This window comes from Zalophus californianus, chromosome 4, assembly GCF_009762305.2.
Source record: "Zalophus californianus isolate mZalCal1 chromosome 4, mZalCal1.pri.v2, whole genome shotgun sequence".
Taxonomy (NCBI): Eukaryota; Metazoa; Chordata; class Mammalia; order Carnivora; family Otariidae; genus Zalophus; species Zalophus californianus.
The window spans coordinates 154,963,103-154,982,125 of NC_045598.1; the positions used below are offsets into that span (position 1 = coordinate 154,963,103).

Consider the following 19,023-nt stretch of genomic DNA (forward strand, 5'->3'; position numbering starts at 1 on the left):
CTATTGAGATATAGTCAAATTCCATTAAGGCAAAAGCCCCTTCAGGATTTGATTAATTGGGTTAATGGGGACTTTTTAAGAAGCTTTGGCTTTGTTTTTATTCTTCCATCATCTGGTGATGCTGTGCCTGAGGGACTGAGAGCCCCCCAAAGGACACATGCGGTCTCCTCTCAAGGTTCCTCTGACACTGTACTTGCACCTGCTCCAGGAACTAGACTCTCCAAGAGCCTGAACCTGTGGCCTGGCAGGTCATTGAGGCTCACAGGGTGGAGGCAGGAAGCGGGTGGGGCCTGCCATGCTTGGGGCGGTGTCTGCACCACAATGGCCCAGCTCAGACCTGTAGATGGGCAGCTGGTGGGGCTGCAGGTACTCGGGGCAGACCTGTGTGGGAGGCACCCAGGCTGAGGGCCAAAGGGAAGGAATTCCTCTTCTCAGGACTAAACGCAAGGGGCTCATTGTCTCTAGAAACCAGTTTTGGCATGGAAATCAGAGGCTGTGGGTGAGTTTCAGGAAAAACCAGCTCCCACTGGTCTGGGAAGACCATGGACTTCTTGGAGGCCAGAGAAGGGCGCCCCAAGAGAAGGGCGCCCCAAAGCTGGGGGTTGTGGGAATAGGGAAGACAGAATGAGGGGCTCAGTGACCTAGGGACCTGGCACCAGAAGACACAATGATGGAAGGAAGGACTGGATTAGGAAAACTTTCTCTGATCTCCCCAAATTCTATAATCCTGCCATGTTGTTTTTATATTATTGAGGCGGGGGGGGGGCCGGGGGAGCTAGGCAGAGGGATGCAACATCTCTTGGAAACTTACCCCCAGTTCTAAGCTCTCTGCCTCTGGTCTTTCCTGGCAATGGTTATTCCTTCCTGACTCAGGCCTGAGGATCTGGACTAGGAATTATACTCTTAAATTTCTTATGAAAAGCAAAATAGAATTCCATCCTCTGTTTTCTCCCTTTCTTACTGTGCCAACTATAGGAAAAAGAGAAAAGAATATGCAAAGTGAAAAAGATTCAAGAGAGATTGCAAGGCTAGAAAGTGAGTAAGAAATGAAAACAACAAAACAAAATGTTACTTTTAATTTGCTTTCAGACCTCAGAAGTGCAGGTCGGCCATTTCGGACAGGGAGGTAGACACAGCTGCACAAGATGCTCCAGGAGTGAACTGGGCAGGAGGAAATTTAGGATGAGAACCAGGGAAAACCTGTCCCTAGTCGCCTTGCCCCTGGGGGGTGGAGAGTCTCCTCAGCGGACAGAGGGATTGCTCTCAATCTTGCCAGAAGCCCGGGAGAAGCAGGGCCACTGCTGGCCATGGGTGGGGGTGAAGGGCCTGGCCTCTCGAGAGGGCTCTTCTTCCATCCCAAAGCCATTGTCTGCCTGTGAATGTGCTTTCATCAGCTGCAAACTGTATTTATGGCTTCTCGGAATTTTCCGAATGAAGTAACTTTTTTCCCCAGACCATTTTTCTTCACAACTGAAATCAGATCCCCACAGTCCATGGAGACAAAACAGCATGACATCACCCGCCGGGGAGTTGTCATTTCAGAAACGGTTGCAGCTTTTTGTTCAAGATCAAATGGATGTGATCTGCCTTGTGGAGGTTGCATCCTGCCTCAGCAGAGGGGATGGTCCTCTGGGCTCGCTGGAGGAACTGGGAGGGCCGCAGGTGTGCCAGACGGACTGCAGGGCAGGACGGGACAGGAGGGGCCTGGTGGGGAGGTCTCTGCTTCTTCTCTAACTGCAGAGCTCCGGAGTTGAGGCTCCACAACACAGTCATGATGGGGAGGACATGGGCACAGGGATAGTGACGTCTGTGTCCCTCCTTTCTTGGCCTCTGAAGCTCGGGGATAATAGCCAGGTACAGAGAGCATGGACCTGGGTTAAATGGTCGGAACTCCACTTCTGTCTTGTCTTGCAAAGCTTCCAGGCCTCAGTTTCCTCCTCTATAGAAGTGGGGAGGGTAAAAAATCCCAGTTCTGCTACCCTACAGAGATGCACTGGGACCAAATAAGAGAATGAATGTCTGGGCCTGGCAAGCACAGGCCCTGCTTCTCCAGTTCTTGCCCTTAGATCTTTCAATATTCAGAGGGAAGTGCTCTATAGGTCCTCAAATGTCCTGGGCTTCCTGCAGGGAAGGTTCAGGGAGATGGGCAGAGATTCGGGTGAACCTCCTCTTGAGCTAATAATTAAGGTATTATTTAAAGAAAGCTCAAAGAAGAGAGGAAGCCATCCAGTCATCCGGGAAGCCAATCAGCCAGTGCCTGAGGGCCTGACCAATTAAAGAGAACAGAAGTTGTCCTTTCTGCAAATAAATGCTTCCTAAAGCACAGTGTTGGGGGCTGGCACAGTTCTAGGTAGTGGTTAGCCTAAAGGGAAGTAATCACATAAATACACTAATAACTGAGAGTTACCAGAACCTGCACCCAGCATTTTACATACTTTATCTCATTTGAGTGTCTGGTTAGTGTTACTATTTTCATCTAACAGAGGAAGCTGAGACTAGGGAAGAAGGGTAGGTAACCTGCCCAAGGCCACTCCATTACAGTGGTAGGCTTGGGATCCATAGCCAGCAGGTCTGACTCCAAGGCCCACATGCTTACCCACTAAGCCATTCTGTCTCCCAATCACAAATAGAGGGTGTCTGTAGAAAGGTGTGCCTTGTTTATTGTTTTCATATAAACCTGGCAAACAGTGAGATAGAGAGACCAAGTTGTGTGTTTATGTGTGTGTGTTTCCCTTGGAATGCTGAAGGTGGGGCATCTTATCTCATCCCTTCATACCTATTCTTGCAACTCAGAAGCCCCAAAAGCAACAGATGGTCTGTTATAACTTATTTTATCTGAATTAAATTATTAATAAACATCATACATCCATACATATTTTAAAAGGCTGACGTGTGAAATAAGTTGACCGCCTGTATTTATTCCACAGCTGGAAATGCTATTTGAGCAGTTGTAAGCCAGCGAACCAAAGTTAGGCCCCGGTGTTGAGTAACAGGGCTCTATTAACGACGACAAAGAATCTCAATCAGCAGGAGAAAAGGGGTTTACCCATTTAACTCTGAATTTGAAATGATTTCTTTCTAATAAGACTTCTGATTAAATAGAAGTTGTATTCTGAGGAGGTGAGGAGGATCAGATGTTTAGTCTGTCCAAAGAGAATCGTTAATTTTGCGGGATGGGAGTTCTTTTTATAGCATTCTTTGAGTCAGGACCAAAAGAACAAGAACTCCTTGCTTTTCAAGTCTCTCTCTCTTCTAACTGCAGCTCAAGACTAGGGCAGGGAAGGCCTTGGAAGGGTGTAGGGTTTGTCAAAGGGGAAATAAGATAGGGCAGAGCTCCTGTGTTGGGGCCTGGGACTGCCACTTTCCAGAATGGGAATTCCAGTATGGCTCAAGGTTTAAATGAAAATCTAGTGCATTCCCAGTTCATGTGACCAACACATACTTTTTGAAGATCATAAGTATAGTGGGTTTCTAAGCTCAGCCATTAAAACATTTTTGTAATTAGGCAAGATGATGTCACCACATCTCTGGGGATCTGACACGGCTAACATAATCGCAGATACAAAAATCATGAGAGAAAAATATCACGCTTCTCAAACAGAAAAAAGAGCTCAACTAGAAAGAAAATATAAGCTTCCATGACTCTTATTTACTCTGTTATCTTCAAAAGTAGTTCTATTAGAAGAACCCCTTTTCAAAGAATATAGTCAATGTGGCTACCCACATCCAGATCTTTTTTCATGGAACTCAATGAAAATCATCCTCTTCAGTCCTACATGGTGTGCATTTGGCATTTTACAGCTTCATAGTTGGTTTAAAAGGTACACATCTCTTCTCAATGTAAACTTGAGAATGGACAGTCCAGCAGTCATGAACCTGAGCATTTTCCTTCTTCCTGTCACTGGAGAGATCTCTGGGCTTTCTCTTTGTGGCTGAGAAGTTCCTTTATCGAGAAAGGGCAGCCAGAGCTAATGAGATGATGCCTGGAAGGTTCTACGAGCTCTTATAAGGCTGCAGGTATGAAGAATCATGGATAGGAGTTTTAATTAATAAAGCAGTTATTGGGGTGCCTGGGTGGCTCAGTCTTTAAGCGTCTGCCTTCGGCTCAGGTCATGATCCCAGGGTCCTGGGATCGAGCCCCGCGTCGGGCTCCCTGCTCGACGGGAGGCCTGCTTCTCCCTCTCCCACTCCCCCTGCTTGTGTTCCCTCTCTCGCTGTCTCTCTCTCTGTCAAATAAATAAATAAAATCTTTAAAAAACTAAAAGTTATTAAAGCTTCCTCAGCAAATCAGAAATTATGTGATGTGTAGATCATTTGCACATAAAAAGCGAGAGTTCAATCAATAAACCACACAATTTATTCTGCCAAGAGAAAAGGAGAACTTATATTGAGTCCCTATACTGAGTATCAAATACTTTCAGATATGGTGACTCACTTAATGGGAGAAGCACCATGTTCTAATGGCTATGCACAAAATCGCCAGAATTAGACAGACTCTTGGTTTGGTCTACTCCATGACCTCAGGAAACATACTAAATTTTTTAAGCCTTGTTTTCTTTATGGGAATAACACCACTATCAACATTGATAGGGCCAGGCACACATACTTGCAGGCACACAGCACTCAAGTTATTTTTATTCATTGTTAAGTCTGTGAGGTAGGTATTGTTTTACAGATGAGGACAGAGGTTTAGAAAGCTTACATTATTTAACCAAGGTCAGTCCACACTAAGTACAGCTGAGATCTATCACCTCCCAAGTCTGCATGCTTTTCAGTATAACCACAGCCTCCACTGTCTGATCCAGAACTGGAACATAAGCTAAAATAACAGATGAATGTGAATAGTTCAGTAAGGTAAAATATAGAACTGACATCTGATTATGTCTCCCTCCCCTCAAGTCAGGGGTTCTACTAAAATACAGGAGAATCCAAGCCTAAATATTTACTACACAGTAAGAATTTGGGGATCCCTACATTTTATTTTCTCCTAAACTTGAGTCACAGGCTAAAAGAACAGCCTGTGCTGATGGAATTGTACTAACTAGGACTATCCAAAGTAAGTTATAGCTTTTTGCCAGCTTTCTGTGCCAGTGACCTAGAAACTATTCCAAAACCTATTTTCGTTTCTTCAGGGCTGAAATTTCAGTGAAACAGCCCAGCCAACTCTGACCCAGAGTCTTCAAATTTAGAAATTAATCCCCAAAGAAAGGGAACATTAATTTTTATTGTGACAGAGAATAACCTTCTCCTAGCCCAATTATAGGAAGAAATAACTAACTCGCAATGCCACACTTCTAAATACTTGCCATTTGCACCATGAAGATGCAAGAGAAGTAGGCTGACAATTGTTCTTTAACCTCCAAAAAGGTTTTATGGCTTATGGACACATACAAAAACACACAAGTATTCTGTAGAGCTAACGTTGCATGCCATACAATTTTAAAAGCACAAAGAAGAATACTGTGAAAGAGAGAAAGATAAACAACTGAAATTTGCTGAAATAGGTTTGTCCATAAAATAATATATGCACACATTAACTTGTGATGATTCCTACAAATAAAAAATTAATCCATTATTTTTTTTTCTCAAGAGATTAACTATTGTACATCTCAAGTTGGAATTACCCTAAGTCAGCTTATTATTAAATTGATCCTTAGACCAATTTGGACATGAAAAAAAATAACCTAGATTAAAAACAAAACCTTTAGGAAGAAAAAGGGGGCAAGAAGAATCTACTGGTGACCACCCCTAAGTGAGTGATTCCTAAGTAGATACAATGATAGTTTTCTTCTGACTGTGGGTTATTCTCCTATCTTCACTCATTTCTCACTGCTTTTTAAAAAAATACTACCAAAGGGGCGCCTGGGTGGCTCAGTTGGGTTAAGAGACTGCCTTCGGCTCAGGTCATGATCCTGGAGTCCCGGGATCGAGTCCCACATCGGGCTCCCTGCTCAGCAGGGAGTCTGCTTCTCCCTCTGACCCTCCCTCCTCTCATGTGCTCTCTCTCTCTCTCATTCTCTCTCTCAAATAAATAAATAAAATCTTAAAAAAAAAATACTACCAAAGATGTGGGAAAGGATACATGGGAACAAGTACTGAAGAGCTCATTTGACACGCATTAAGACACGTCTGATACACGAGAGAACCAAGTGGTGAACGGCTGTGTGAAGCACCATCAAGCAGGGCATTTTATACTAGTCCTGCCGCCATCAACCCCCTACCTTGAATTAAAAGTATACAGCAGACGACGGGATTGAAGAAATAGTTGTTCTAATAAGAAAAAGTACTGTGGCTGACCAGTGAGAAACTGGCAACACCATGCCTCTGATGGAAACTCTGGGGCCTTCTGCTTAGCTTCCCCATAGCATTTCCACGGTGTAAGGTGCTTTACAGAGAACGTGCATTATCTGATGTGGATTTTTTTTTTTTTTTTTTGAGAAGTGAAAGATTTCTCAAAGTGTTTCTCAAGAGAAGATGATAGGTTTATGATGATTCTCCCATAAACAAATAGACTGGGGGTTACAGAAAAATACATTCTTGGCTTATGACATGATCAACTTACTGATTAGATCAGTATTTTGGTTAACTATTTAAGTACCAAAAACACCGTGGCAAGAAAGTTTCTATTTATGTATCTAACACCAGATACTTGTATTTTTAAGTAACATTTGCAATAGCCTATGGGGAAGCTGGAGATGTGGGTAAGGGGAAGTGTGGTAAGAGTAATACACTAGATCTGGATTCAGAAAACCGTTCTGCCCCTTTCTTACTTGTGGGACCATTCCATCCCTATTGGTCTTTTTCCCCTCCCTAGATGACTCCTAATGTCCCTTCATCTCTAAAATTTTGTGATTACAGTAACTTGTTATAATGTTCATTTTTCAGGCTTCACTCACATGATTCATCAGAATGCTAGAAGAGAACCAGGACATTCGATTTCCATAGTTTAGAATACCACCTGCTTATTCAGCAGAACTTAAATCCTTTTTTGGAACAGAGAGACATATGAATGAGGTAAACTAACAACTGCAGCTATGCCAGAAACCTGTTTTTGTTTCTTAGGGGCTGAAATAATTGTATTTTGAATAGGAGGCAACAAACTACTGTTTCCCATTGCAGAAGGTCAGTGCATTTTCTGCTGTTAGTTTCCAGAAACTGACAGTTTTATAGTAGTCCTATCAATTCATACTAATAAAAATAACTATCTATCATCCCCTATCATGATCCAAAAATAAATTAAGGGGGCTTAAATAATACAGAATTGCATAAATAAAAAGCAAACATTTCCAACAGGAAAATAAAACAAAAGATGAGCATACAAAATAAGCCAGGAATGAGGTTCTAATAAATCACCATTAACGGCCTACATTACAACTGCTTCTAGTGGAACCCAAATTTGGCATTAAGCTTTCCAACATCCCGTATGAATGAGGAAGTCTACCTGATCAATTACATAATTCATAGAGAAAATAAGATGAAAGCAAAAGCTGAGTGGAAATGCAGTTGCTTGCAGTGGAATAAGCAAAAGCTCCTCTTTGCGGGTCTTTGTACATCTCAAGTTGGAACTACCCTAAGTCAGCTTATTATTAAATCGATCCTTAGACCAATTTGGACATGAAAAAAATAAAAAATTATGCCAACAGCATCCTCAGTAACTTTCCTTAAGTAGATGCAGTGGGTGGGTACACAGGGCTAGTACTCAAGACAATTCTTACTTGAAAATGATGGCATCACAGCCAAGCAGAGAGAGACATCACAGCACGATGGTTAGGAGAGACTCCAGTCCTACACTGTCCGAGTGCAAATCCCAGCTCTGCTGTGTGACCTTGGGCAGGTTATTCCGACCTGGCTCAAGTGCCTTAGTTTCTGTAACTGTGAGGTGGGGATAACAACAGCAATTTGCAAAGATTAAGCAAGTTAATAAGCATTGTATAGTGTTACCACTTATTAATGAAGAGCTTAGTAGAAGTAATTGGGGTTGGTACTGCCATAATACAATTCAGTATCTAGCTCTACACTGATCTGACTTGACCCCATAGATTTTTAGAACAGTGCTGTCCAAAACTATTTCTGCAAGAATCTGTGCTATTCAATACAATAGCCTCTTGTGGCTATAGAGCACTAGAAATGTGGATAGTTTTGCTCTCAAATGTAAAATGGGATTTGGGTTTTAGGCTCAGATAACTCTGCTAATGAACAACTAAATTTCTAATTTAATTGAAATAACTGCACTGGACAGCACAGATACAGAAATTTCAGAAAGTTTGAATAGTACTGATCTATAAATATCTTCCAAGGAATATTCTCTAAATACCATTATAAGTTTTTGATTGGCATTTGGCAACAAGGACTCCAGATTGTATTCCTTGACATCTAATTGGAGAGTGGTCACCTCCACTGCCATGTAAACACAGCCCCTATGCCTTGGGCTGTGGACCTCCATTTCTGATGTGCAAAGTCCAAGGTGGCTCAACAGAATGCCCACCTATCTGTGCTATGAGGGAAGCCAAGGAGGTATCCATGGCAAGGCCAAGATCATCCCTAGGAAACTGCTTTGAAGCTACTTCAGAGCACAAAGAAATGGGCTTGATCCCAGAGTTCTACTTTGATCAGCACAGTTGGAACTGTTTGGATTTGAACAATTTTATTTTTTATTTTTAAGATTTTACTTATTTATTCAAGAGAGAGCGAGAGAGCACAAGCAGGGGGAGGGGCAGAGAGAAGCAGGCTCCCTGCTCAGGACCCCAAGATCCCAGGACCCCAGGATCATGACCTGAGCCAAAGGCAGGTGTTTAACCGACTGAGCCACCCAGGTGCCCTGGAACCGAACAATTTTAAAGGGTAGTTTAACCAGATGCTGACTTCTTCTCCCTGCACCCCACGCCCGGTGTTCTATTAACTTTGAGAAATGCTATTTCCTGGTGTACCCTCTAAGATAAACTATTTGGAAAAGGTACATCAAGATGACCAAATGAGAGAAGGTATAGTATGAATATGAGTCCCAGATAAAAGTAACAATTGCTAAAATCAATATGATGATTTCATATAAGTCATGTAATATAAAGGCAAAATAAAGGGAAAGTAATGGATAATAAAACGAGTATTTTGATATATAAATGCATAGGCACAGCCACACAAGAATAAATAAAGTTATCAGTACCTATAAACAGAACTGTGTTGGTAACTCAATTATAACCAGCAGCACTGGTAACAAGATTCTTTGAGACAGGTGCAGTTCTTGGTCAAGTTTTAACAAAATAAAGTAGAATCTTCCTTTACTGATCTCATGGTTGTATTCTTGGAAAATTCAGTATATGTTAAAACTCTATAAAAAAAACGGATTTGGGTTTAAGGCTCAGGTAACTAAGTTTTTTTTTTTTTTTTTTGAATGTTCAACAGAACATTCAAGAATCATGACATATGGAACAATTCTTTGTCGTGCTACACCTTCCCATGTGCTGTGGGACATAAAGCATCTCTGGCCCTGCCCAGGGATTGCCAGCAGTACCTCCAATCATTTCTAAAACCATTGCTCCAAGCCAATCACATGAGTTCTACCACTCCCACCCTCACCAATAACTGGCTCATCAATCCAGGCTTCACTGTCAGGGCAGGGCCATGGTTGGTTTGAGAATAGGGAACATGACGTAACGTCAGCCAATGAAACACAGAGGAAGTTTGCTGGGGGCCTGGCAGGAAGTTTCCTAGGAGAAAACCACCAGGAAAGACAGTCTCTTTCTTTTTCTCTTCATGGTTACAAGTGGGTGTGAGGACTGAGAATTCTAAACTCATCTCAGAAGTAGCTGGAGGATGAAGCGAACAAGCAGGAGGGCAGAGCCAGAAGCACAGGAAAACAGGTAAATTCGGACTGTCACCCTTGGGGGTCTGCTCTACCTTGAGACTTCCAGTTACATCCATCAGTAATTTCCTACGGTTTAAACCACTTTTAATTTGGGTTTTGGTTTCCTGCAACTGAAAGCACTTTGATACATACATGAACAATTTCGCAAGACAAAGAAGAAGGCCTGGTTGAAAAGAAAACAAAAAAACAAAACCCAAAACAACAAAAGGTGAATATTGTTCCCGGACTTCTATACCAAGTATACACCAATGATACTTTTTTTTTTTTTAAACCTATGGCAAATGAGCCTGCATGCTCTTATGTAAAGGAGCTACACCGTTCACGACCGTGCAATTCTTCCATCAAGCAACAGGCATACCATGGAAGAAGAATGACCAACACAGTTCACACATGCAACCAGTTAGAACACGTGAAAGGTAAAAAGCTTTTAAATCTAAAAAGAAAAAATATAGCTACAGGTGAAAAAGTAATACTGTCAATATGTGTGTACAAAGAGTTCTACACAACATAGGAGGCACTGTGGACAAATGGGTAGTAACATGGATTAAGCCCCTGCTCTCATGAAGCTTGTAATTAGAGACAAATGAAAAAAAAAACCACGTTTATTTATACGGTAATTGATGAGGAAATAAGAGGCAGAGAAATGGGGGGTCAAGGTTAACTAGGGAAGGTCTTCTGAACATGCCAGAGTTAGACCTTTAATTTTAAAGGCTGGCAATACTGAGACGATGTGGGAAATGGTGCATTATAGGAGGAGGAAAAGTTTTTAGGAATGTGGGTAGAAAATTTAGTAATGTATTGCTGTGATGGCAGCAGGCAAGATTCTAGATGACTTCACTGTCAGGTGCATGACAGTGGGGCAGAAGGAAAACAGAAACTTCTAATTGGGGATAGAGCTTCAGCTTGGAATCCCTGTTCTACTATGACCTATCTGTCTGACTCTGGACAAGTCACAACCCTCCCTATGTCAGTTTTCTCACTTTACAAAATGGTAAAATGTAGCTTGGGCCGGGGGGCTGACCGATGGCATGAGATGAGGCATGTTAAGTAAAATACGCAATAGAAAGGTGCTTGATCATGGTAGGTAACATCACTCTTGAATCCACAGGCAATTCACCCAAATTCGTTTCAGAGCACTTACAAGGCAAACATATGTGAAATTCAATATACCTGTTACATCAGGTTTGAAAAAAACTTTTTTTAAACTGGCAATTGCAACCTAATACAAAGAGCCCTAAATTAAAAGAAAAAAATGACACACTAAGAAAATGGGTTGTGATTAAGATACTCTAAATGCATTTATTGGTAGTATTACTGAATGCTGAATGCAGAGATTAAAATACAAAGAAATCAGCACTTAAAATCTTTAAAAAATGCAGTATCTTTACATATGTTAACCAATTCTGCTTATCAAGATTTACAAACATAAAGTGAATTCCAAAGCTTTCATTCTGAATATACTCTGATTTTGAGCTCTAGTGTTCTCCATTCTAAAGTCGGCTTTTATTTTGCTGTATTTTACCAAGTACGATTTATTTTGTTTCTACCCTAAAAACAAGACTCTGTGAGCTGATCCTGAAGCAGTCAGTTAAATCAGGAATTTTTAAACAGCTCTTTAAGAGAGGATAAAGCCACATGAAAGAAAACACCTCAATCCTACATATATAAATACAAGAGAAAATAGCAAGAAGCAACAAGAATCACAGAAATGTCAATCCTACTCTAAAGTATAATTTCTACCTGTAGCAACAATTCAATTAGCAGTAGCTTAGACACCTTTGTTCTAAAAAATAAAACCATTAGTTCTTTCACTACAATTTTCTGACTATACTCAGTGAATAATTATCAACTCTTTATATACTTTTTAAAAACTCAAGAATATGATTTATACATAACAGACTCATTAACAAAAGAGGCTGAAAGCTGCAATACAGTCTGGGGACTAGACTTCACTTTACATAATATTACCATCCGTAAAGAGCTGATGGCACCCAGTACAGTAGTGCTCAGCACTGTTACCTCAGAAATGCTCCATCCACTCTTGCATCAGAGAATTACTGATATGAATGAGACTGTTAAGACAATTCTAACAGGGCCTCTAAACAGGATTTCATATAAAATGAAATAATTATCAACTATGATACAGTTGTAACAACACAGCTAGCCTGTAGCACTGAATTTTTCACAATAATAGCACTACAGAATTACAGTGACAGATGTCAGAATTATCTTTCTCTGCTAACTACTGAGTCGAAAAAGAGTTTTCTGACTATATTTTTGATGAACAGGAGATCTTTGATATAAACACTAGGGGAAACTGGAAAGTGAACAAAATGAACTCAAGGTCTTTTTTCACAGATATTAACAACAAGCAAAGCAGTTTACAAAAAAAAACCCCACCAAAACTATCCTATGAACAAATAAATATCAAATCAATCGTTTTTGAAGAAAATGTAGCTCATTTTCAAAAGTTCTGTTCAGTTTGTAACTAGACTTGAAAATATTAAAATAAACCAAACAGAATCCCACATACTGGTTTGCTATACAGGATGTGAAAAAAGCACTTCAAGTTTTAAGCTTAATGTTTCATTCTCTCCCCTATTCCCAGAAAAGAAAAAGAAAAAAAGGGGCTCTTGCAAAAAAACCTAAATCAACCAACTAACAAAAGGTAATCACATAAGAAAACCTTTCTCTCTTTGAGCACTTCACTTTAGTTGGTCCCATATTAGGGTAAGGTTTCTGTAGCAAGACTCCCTAGTCTCTTCCTTTATCTTTCATTCTTCAGTCACCTCCATGTTTTTATCAAACAAGGCTATGTGAAGGCTTTCCTAACAAGTCGGGCTGAGTCAGAGGTAGCTTTAGGATGAAGTATACTTGACTATGGTATGTGGTTAGTTCAAATGAACACGTTGTTCGAAAAGGATTACAATACATAAAAATGCACAAAGAAAAAAATGTACAGCCTTCACTGCCTTGCACTAAGAGAAAACATTTGAGAAACTCAGAACAAACAGTGGAAGCCAGGAAAGAGGCACTGGCCCCATCCCCGTGGGCTCCTTTAATGCACCAGTTCAGGCTGGTTCTCCACGAAGGGGAGCACCCCGCTCACGTAGTATGCAATGCCAAGGGACAGCAAAGCAATGACAAAGATCAAGAGCAACACCCTCCAGAAGCCCAGGTCCTCGACAAACTCCTGCCATGTGGTTCGGAAGCTGGACAGGACTCCTTCCCCTTGCTGCAGGTTGGGATTGAGGAGAGAATGGCTTTCCATGGCACTGTGAAAGGAGCAAAGACAAAGGAAAGGGGCATGAACAACACATTCCACCCATTTCAGAAAGATACAACAGCAACCACGTTACTTAGAAAAGACAAGACACAACATTTACAAGAAGAAAACTGACAAATGTGCTCTCATACATTCATGTATTGATGTGTGTACCTGGTAATCTACCTTCAACTGTCAATTAAGCTGCAATGATTATGTTTCTTGGTTTAGTATCCAGCAAAGTCAGAGTTAAAAATCCTTTTCTAATGAAAAGGTCCCAAGCAGAAGTCTTGACTGTAGGTCAAATGAATTGTTTCAAACTCCTAGTATCTAAGTAACCAAAGTGTGGTTACTTTAAATTTAGAAGAATTCAAAACAAAGATTCATAATTTAAGAATTCATGTTAATGAAAATAAGCAAAGATGGGTAAATCTGTAAATGATTTTTAGAGTCACTTTTATACCGTGTGTGAATCTTAAAGTTAAAAGGGAATTTTCATTAACTCAGTTCAATTATCTGACCAATAAAGGAATTACTTCCTTTAACTGTAATCCTCTAAAAACAGACACTTAGCTCAGTCTGTTGTACATCTGAACAGGCCTAGCCATTAGGAATTCTTCTTAAGAGCGTCCTCCAACTGGTGACAGTTCTATCTTGTACAATAATACAAAATAAGTTTATCTCACTTCTGCATAAAGGCTGAATCTAGTCGAAAATAAGGTACCACAAGCCATAAAAACAATGATTCTTGATTCTGGTTTTCAGAACTCTATCAACAAGAAATATGACCCTTACAAGTAGAAAACAGGGTATCTGACTTTGGTATGTGGACGGCCATACTGTGATGAATTCAAAGCTCAGAGGGATTAGCACCCACAGTTATGTCACAACATGCATGTCCAATAACAGGGTATCATTTAGATTAATGCCACAATGACCATAATTCTATGTATCAACTATCTGTTGCTTATAAAAGGTAATTTACCACCCTTCCTGAACCCTTTCTCTTCATATTCTTCCAACCATCTGGGCATAGGACAATGGAAACGGAATAAAAGTGTCTTACAGTCTGGTTCATCATGCAAAAACTGGCATTTTATTTAATCCACAATTTTACTTTACTTCTTGACACTTAACCAGACATCCTTCAGCATTTACTAGTATTAGAGGTCTTCTCTCATCATAGGAAGCTGACTTCCTAATGGGCCACTCTGTTCGATACCTGAGCTTTTCTTCTTTCTATATTAAAAGATGTTTATTCCCTAAATAAGAAAAGACATTTTCAGTGGGAGTCTACATGAATACAAAAATTTAAGAAAACTGAAGCAAGTTCAAAAATAAGATTGGAACTTTGGGAAGGTTTAAACACATAATACCATGAATATATAAAGAAGTTCAGGAGAGGTTAATTTTGACTTGTATGAAATATATTGACTATGTCCGAGTTGATGTGATCTCATATTCAAAGATGTTAGATATAAAATGAGGATTCAGCTGAGCAATCTCTAGGAGCTCATGAAGCTCTGCCAATCAGAATTTTCCATAGTGACCTTATCCAGTGAAATGTTTTCTACTGAATGTGCGTGTGCAATATTTTTTTTTGTACGTGTGTCATCTACACTGTCTTTGTCATCCTATACCCACAAATTTAAAAATAACTAAATTAAATTTGGGATATATGGGGGAGTGGGAAAATTTCATCATCTTGATTTATAGGCCCTTAAGTTATGTCTCAGAGAATCCTAAGAGTGATGGAAAATACTAAGTACATTCAAAACTTGCTTAATGTTCTGCTAATCATCACACAGCTTTGCCACAATGCCACATGCTAGCCAATCCCATTAAGCTTTATTCCCTTTTTCTATTGGTATAATTCACATATAAAATTCATCTTGTACAATTCAGTGGTTTTTAGTATACTGACAAAGTTATACAACCATCTCCACTGATTTCAGAACATTTAATCACCTCTATAATCAACTCTGTACCCTTTAGCAATCACTTCCCATTGCCCCTTCCATCAGCTCCTGGCAACCACTAATCTACTTTCTTTTTGCCGATTCTGGGGACAATTCACATAAACAGAATTATACAATATATGGCTTTTTTGACCAGCTTCTTTTATGGAGGATGCTTTTATTTATTTATTTTTTAAATGAAAGTGTTTTAACGGAGGATGCTTTTAAAGCTCATCCACGTTGTAGCACCTATCAGTAGTTCATTCCTTTTTATGGTGGAATATTCCACTAGATGCAGAGATGACATTTTGTTTATCCATTTATCAGTAGATGGACTTTTGGGTGGTTTCCACCTTTGGGTATTATAAATAATACTGCTATAAACATTCATGTACAAGTTTTTGTGTGAATCCATGTTTTCAATTTTCTTGGGTATATACCTAAAGTGGAATTGTTGGGTCATATGGTAACTCTGTGTGGCTTTTTGAGAACTGCCAGACTGTTTTCCAAAGCAGCTACTCTACTTTACATTCCCACCAGCAATGTATGAGGGTTCCGGTTTCTCCACGACCTCACCAATACTTGTTGTCATTCCAACTTTTTGATTACAGCCATCCTACTGGTATGAAGCGGTAACTCGCTACGGCTTTGCTCTGTATTTCCCTAATGACCAATGATGCTGTCTTTAAGTTTTTTAATTTAAACTTCAACCATCACATGTCTACCATGATACTGAGGGGTACGGCAGCCAAGGAGTACAAATATTAGTAATTCAATTTTTTTAAGAACTGGCTTTACCCAACGCTATAAATAATACAAATCCTTATGCTAAAGGAAATGACAGGTATATGAGAGAAGCAGGAGTAAATATTTCATACGGAGCAGCTCAAATGACTCATTATTTCTACTACTTAGTAAGTAATCACAACCTAAGCAAGATAAAGTTAAAAAAATAAATAAATCTATAATAAAGGGAAAAAAAAGTATATTTCTGATAAGGAGGTGCCAAGACACTGGCTATTCACAAAATATAGCAAGCAAGGTCCCCAGAACATACCGAGCAAAAACACATTCTTGGACGTTTTTCATGGTAAAGAAGCTTAAAGTATTGGGCGCCTGGGTGGCTCAGATGGTTAAGCCTCTGCCTTCAGCTCAGGTCATGATCCCAGGGTCCTGGGATCGAGTCCCGCATCGGGCTCCCTGCTCCTTGGGAGACTGCTTCTCCCTCTGCCTCTCTCTCTCTCTCCCTCTGTCTCTCATGAATAAATAAATAAAATCTTTAAAAAAAAAAAAAAGAAGCTTAAAGTATTTATGAAAATAAATTTCAAGTTATTTTGGAAGAACACGATCTTTAACAAATAATAGAAAACTCAATGTTACCATATTGCTTATGGCATTCCGTCAATCCAGAGTACACAGGTGAGAGAAAAGGGCTTGCCAATATATCTTGGACTTCTTGCTTATTTTATCTACTTGTCAGCTTTCAGTGATAACTCATGACCAGCATGCACCGTTCTAGAAGTAAAGCTCTAATTTCTTTGGACAGTAGTAAGTTCTTGAAAGTATCTAAACAAATAGTCCTAAGCTTGAGAATGGAATTCATGGTTCCCAAAGAGTACCAGCCAGCAAATGAAGAGGAAGGAAAGCAATCACCAGTACAAAGGAATCAAATTAAGGGTCAACTATAAAAAAAAAAAAAAAAAATAGAGGATTTCAATTAGAACTCATAGAAACAATGATCCCAACAGTCTAAGTGGACCATATGGTCCTATTTCCAAGTCCTGATCAGTCAAGCTACTGGGTCAACAGCTAATGAGGGCCCCTGAAATATATTCCACTGAAAATTTTGGGAAGAGACAATAGTAGGTTCATCATCTGTCCTACCTTGTAATTATCTGGAAGGCTGAAACTCCGTGGCAATCAACCAGACTCCATGCTAGTACAACTCAGTCTGGACTATGGACTTTACCTGTGGAGCTAGTGGGGCCAGGAGAAAAGACGATTTGTCACCTTTTCAGAGCTCCCTGAACCGTGTTGTAAACTGCTTCGAGACGAGAAATGACGAGATACTGAAGACCCTGTCAGTTACTACATCTTAGCATCAGTTACTTACAGGAGCCCAAATTTCATTTGTTCCACCTCATGGGAAAGTGTACTTTCACTTTCACATTACTGAATTGTGTGCTAAATCTTCATTTCTCTCTTCCTGTTTTACTTTTCCTCAGCACTCCGCTTTCCTGCCTTTGAAATGGCCTTTTTGGTCTTTTCTAATACTGTCCAAGTTCCTAGCCTTATCTTTCTCCTCCTCTCTGCAGTTCCATTTGGCTCGTGACCTGCACTTAAAATTCTCAAACTCCTGCTTCCTTCCCCCACAACCAGCTCTTAACCACCTCTTCCCCCTTGTGCTGACAATACTGCAGCCTTCCTTGCACAGGGACTAAGAGAACATTACGTGCATGTGGGCACGTAGTACTTTCTGTTAATAGCTTCTCAATTGTAATCTGGAGCCATACGGACCTATATAAAGTTCAAAGAAAGTATCAAAGCTCTGTACTTGAAAGCAAATAAATAGAAAGCTCCCAAAGTTGTCATAAAAGATCCAAAGACTTAAAGTGACTTGCCCCTTAAAAAACTACATTGTTAAGTACCTTTCACTCTCAGCTGTCTGCATGGTCTCCAGTTTTGAGTGAGTTCCTCTGTTAAACCCTTTTACCTCTTGTTCTTCCAAAGATTCCAGCAATCGGATGACATCTTTATTCACTCCTCTGCGCTTTGCCAGAACCAAGGGTGTAGCACCTTGATGATTACTAAAAAAGTTCATAAATATAAAGAGGTCATCATAACAGTTGGATTATATTGTTAGTACCCACTTGTGGAGATCTCAGTGACAAAGGCATGGGCCGAATTAACTCAAAGCCCAGAGCAGAACCAATGGTTGAACTGGAACTTGAATTCTGAGTAAACCTATTTTTTTTCCTTATAGGGAAAGAGGAAAAAGAATATAGAGGCAAAAGAGTAAATACATGAGAATAAATAAAAGAAAAAGAGGACATTTTCTTAGAAATTAACTGGAAAGTTCTAGATTCTAGATTCATTCTTACCTGACATTTACATTTTATGGCAATAGAGCATATTGAAAAAAAGAAAAGTCTAAGAATTAAAAACAAATAAAAGCCCAAAGCAACCAAATAAGCTGCTTTGGTTCACCTACCTATTTAACACTAATAAGAGAAGACAGCCAAGTAACAGTGACTCCCATAGCCAATTCCCACCACATTTCTCCATCACATTTGCTGTCTTTTTCAGATTTAGGGACCAGTAAATCACAGCAACATGTAAGTGTAGTCTAAATGTCAAGCTCAGTTTTAAAGATGGTCTCACATCTTTTCCACTCTAGAGACAAGGTATCACTAAAACAAACCCTTCTTCAAACTGTTCAGCATAAAAAGGACTCTGAGCCCGAGAGATTATGAAGCTAGCATGGTATATTATATGACAGAAGACAAACACTTTGGAATCAGGCAGAACTAGGTTCAAATTCCAGCTGTGTGACCTCTTTGTTTAAACCCTTCTTGTCTCAACTACTGCATCTGTAAAATGAAGATAACACCGACCTCAAGAGCTATTCATTCTAAGGATTAAATGAGCTAAATAAACACAGTGCCTGGTCCATAACAGATTTCCAGCAAATGTTAGTTCTTTTCTTCTTTTTCCCTTATCTGACAATACACAATTATTGGTAGCAGAACCTCACCACTGTTTTCATAGAAAAACCTGCACTGCTTCAGCATAAATCTAGAAGTCAGTCTCTTGTTTCCTCACTCCCCTAACAAGATTACCTTGTCCTCCATGCCTTGTGGAACTTGTCACTGCAGATGATCAACGAGAAAGCAGAATCGACAGACTCTGAGACTGGACCACTGGCTGACAAACTAACG

The 19,023-nt window shown here is 40.0% G+C and overlaps 1 protein-coding gene across 4 annotated transcripts in view; it reads right to left on the reverse strand.

Annotated features, from left to right (window-relative positions):
* Window positions 1–11,141: 11,141 nt before the first annotated feature.
* ANKRD46 (ankyrin repeat domain 46) overlaps window positions 11,142–19,023 on the reverse strand; it is a 34,791-nt gene continuing 26,909 nt past the window's right edge. For all 4 annotated transcript variants that reach the window (XM_027572920.2, XM_027572921.2, XM_027572923.2 and 1 more), the window contains 2 exons: window positions 17,734–17,892; window positions 11,142–13,137 (listed from right to left, as the gene is read on the reverse strand). In XM_027572920.2, coding sequence (XP_027428721.1) covers window positions 12,921–13,137; window positions 17,734–17,892 — 376 coding nt within the window. In that variant the 3' untranslated portion in view covers window positions 11,142–12,920. The remainder of the gene's footprint in view (window positions 13,138–17,733; window positions 17,893–19,023) is intronic.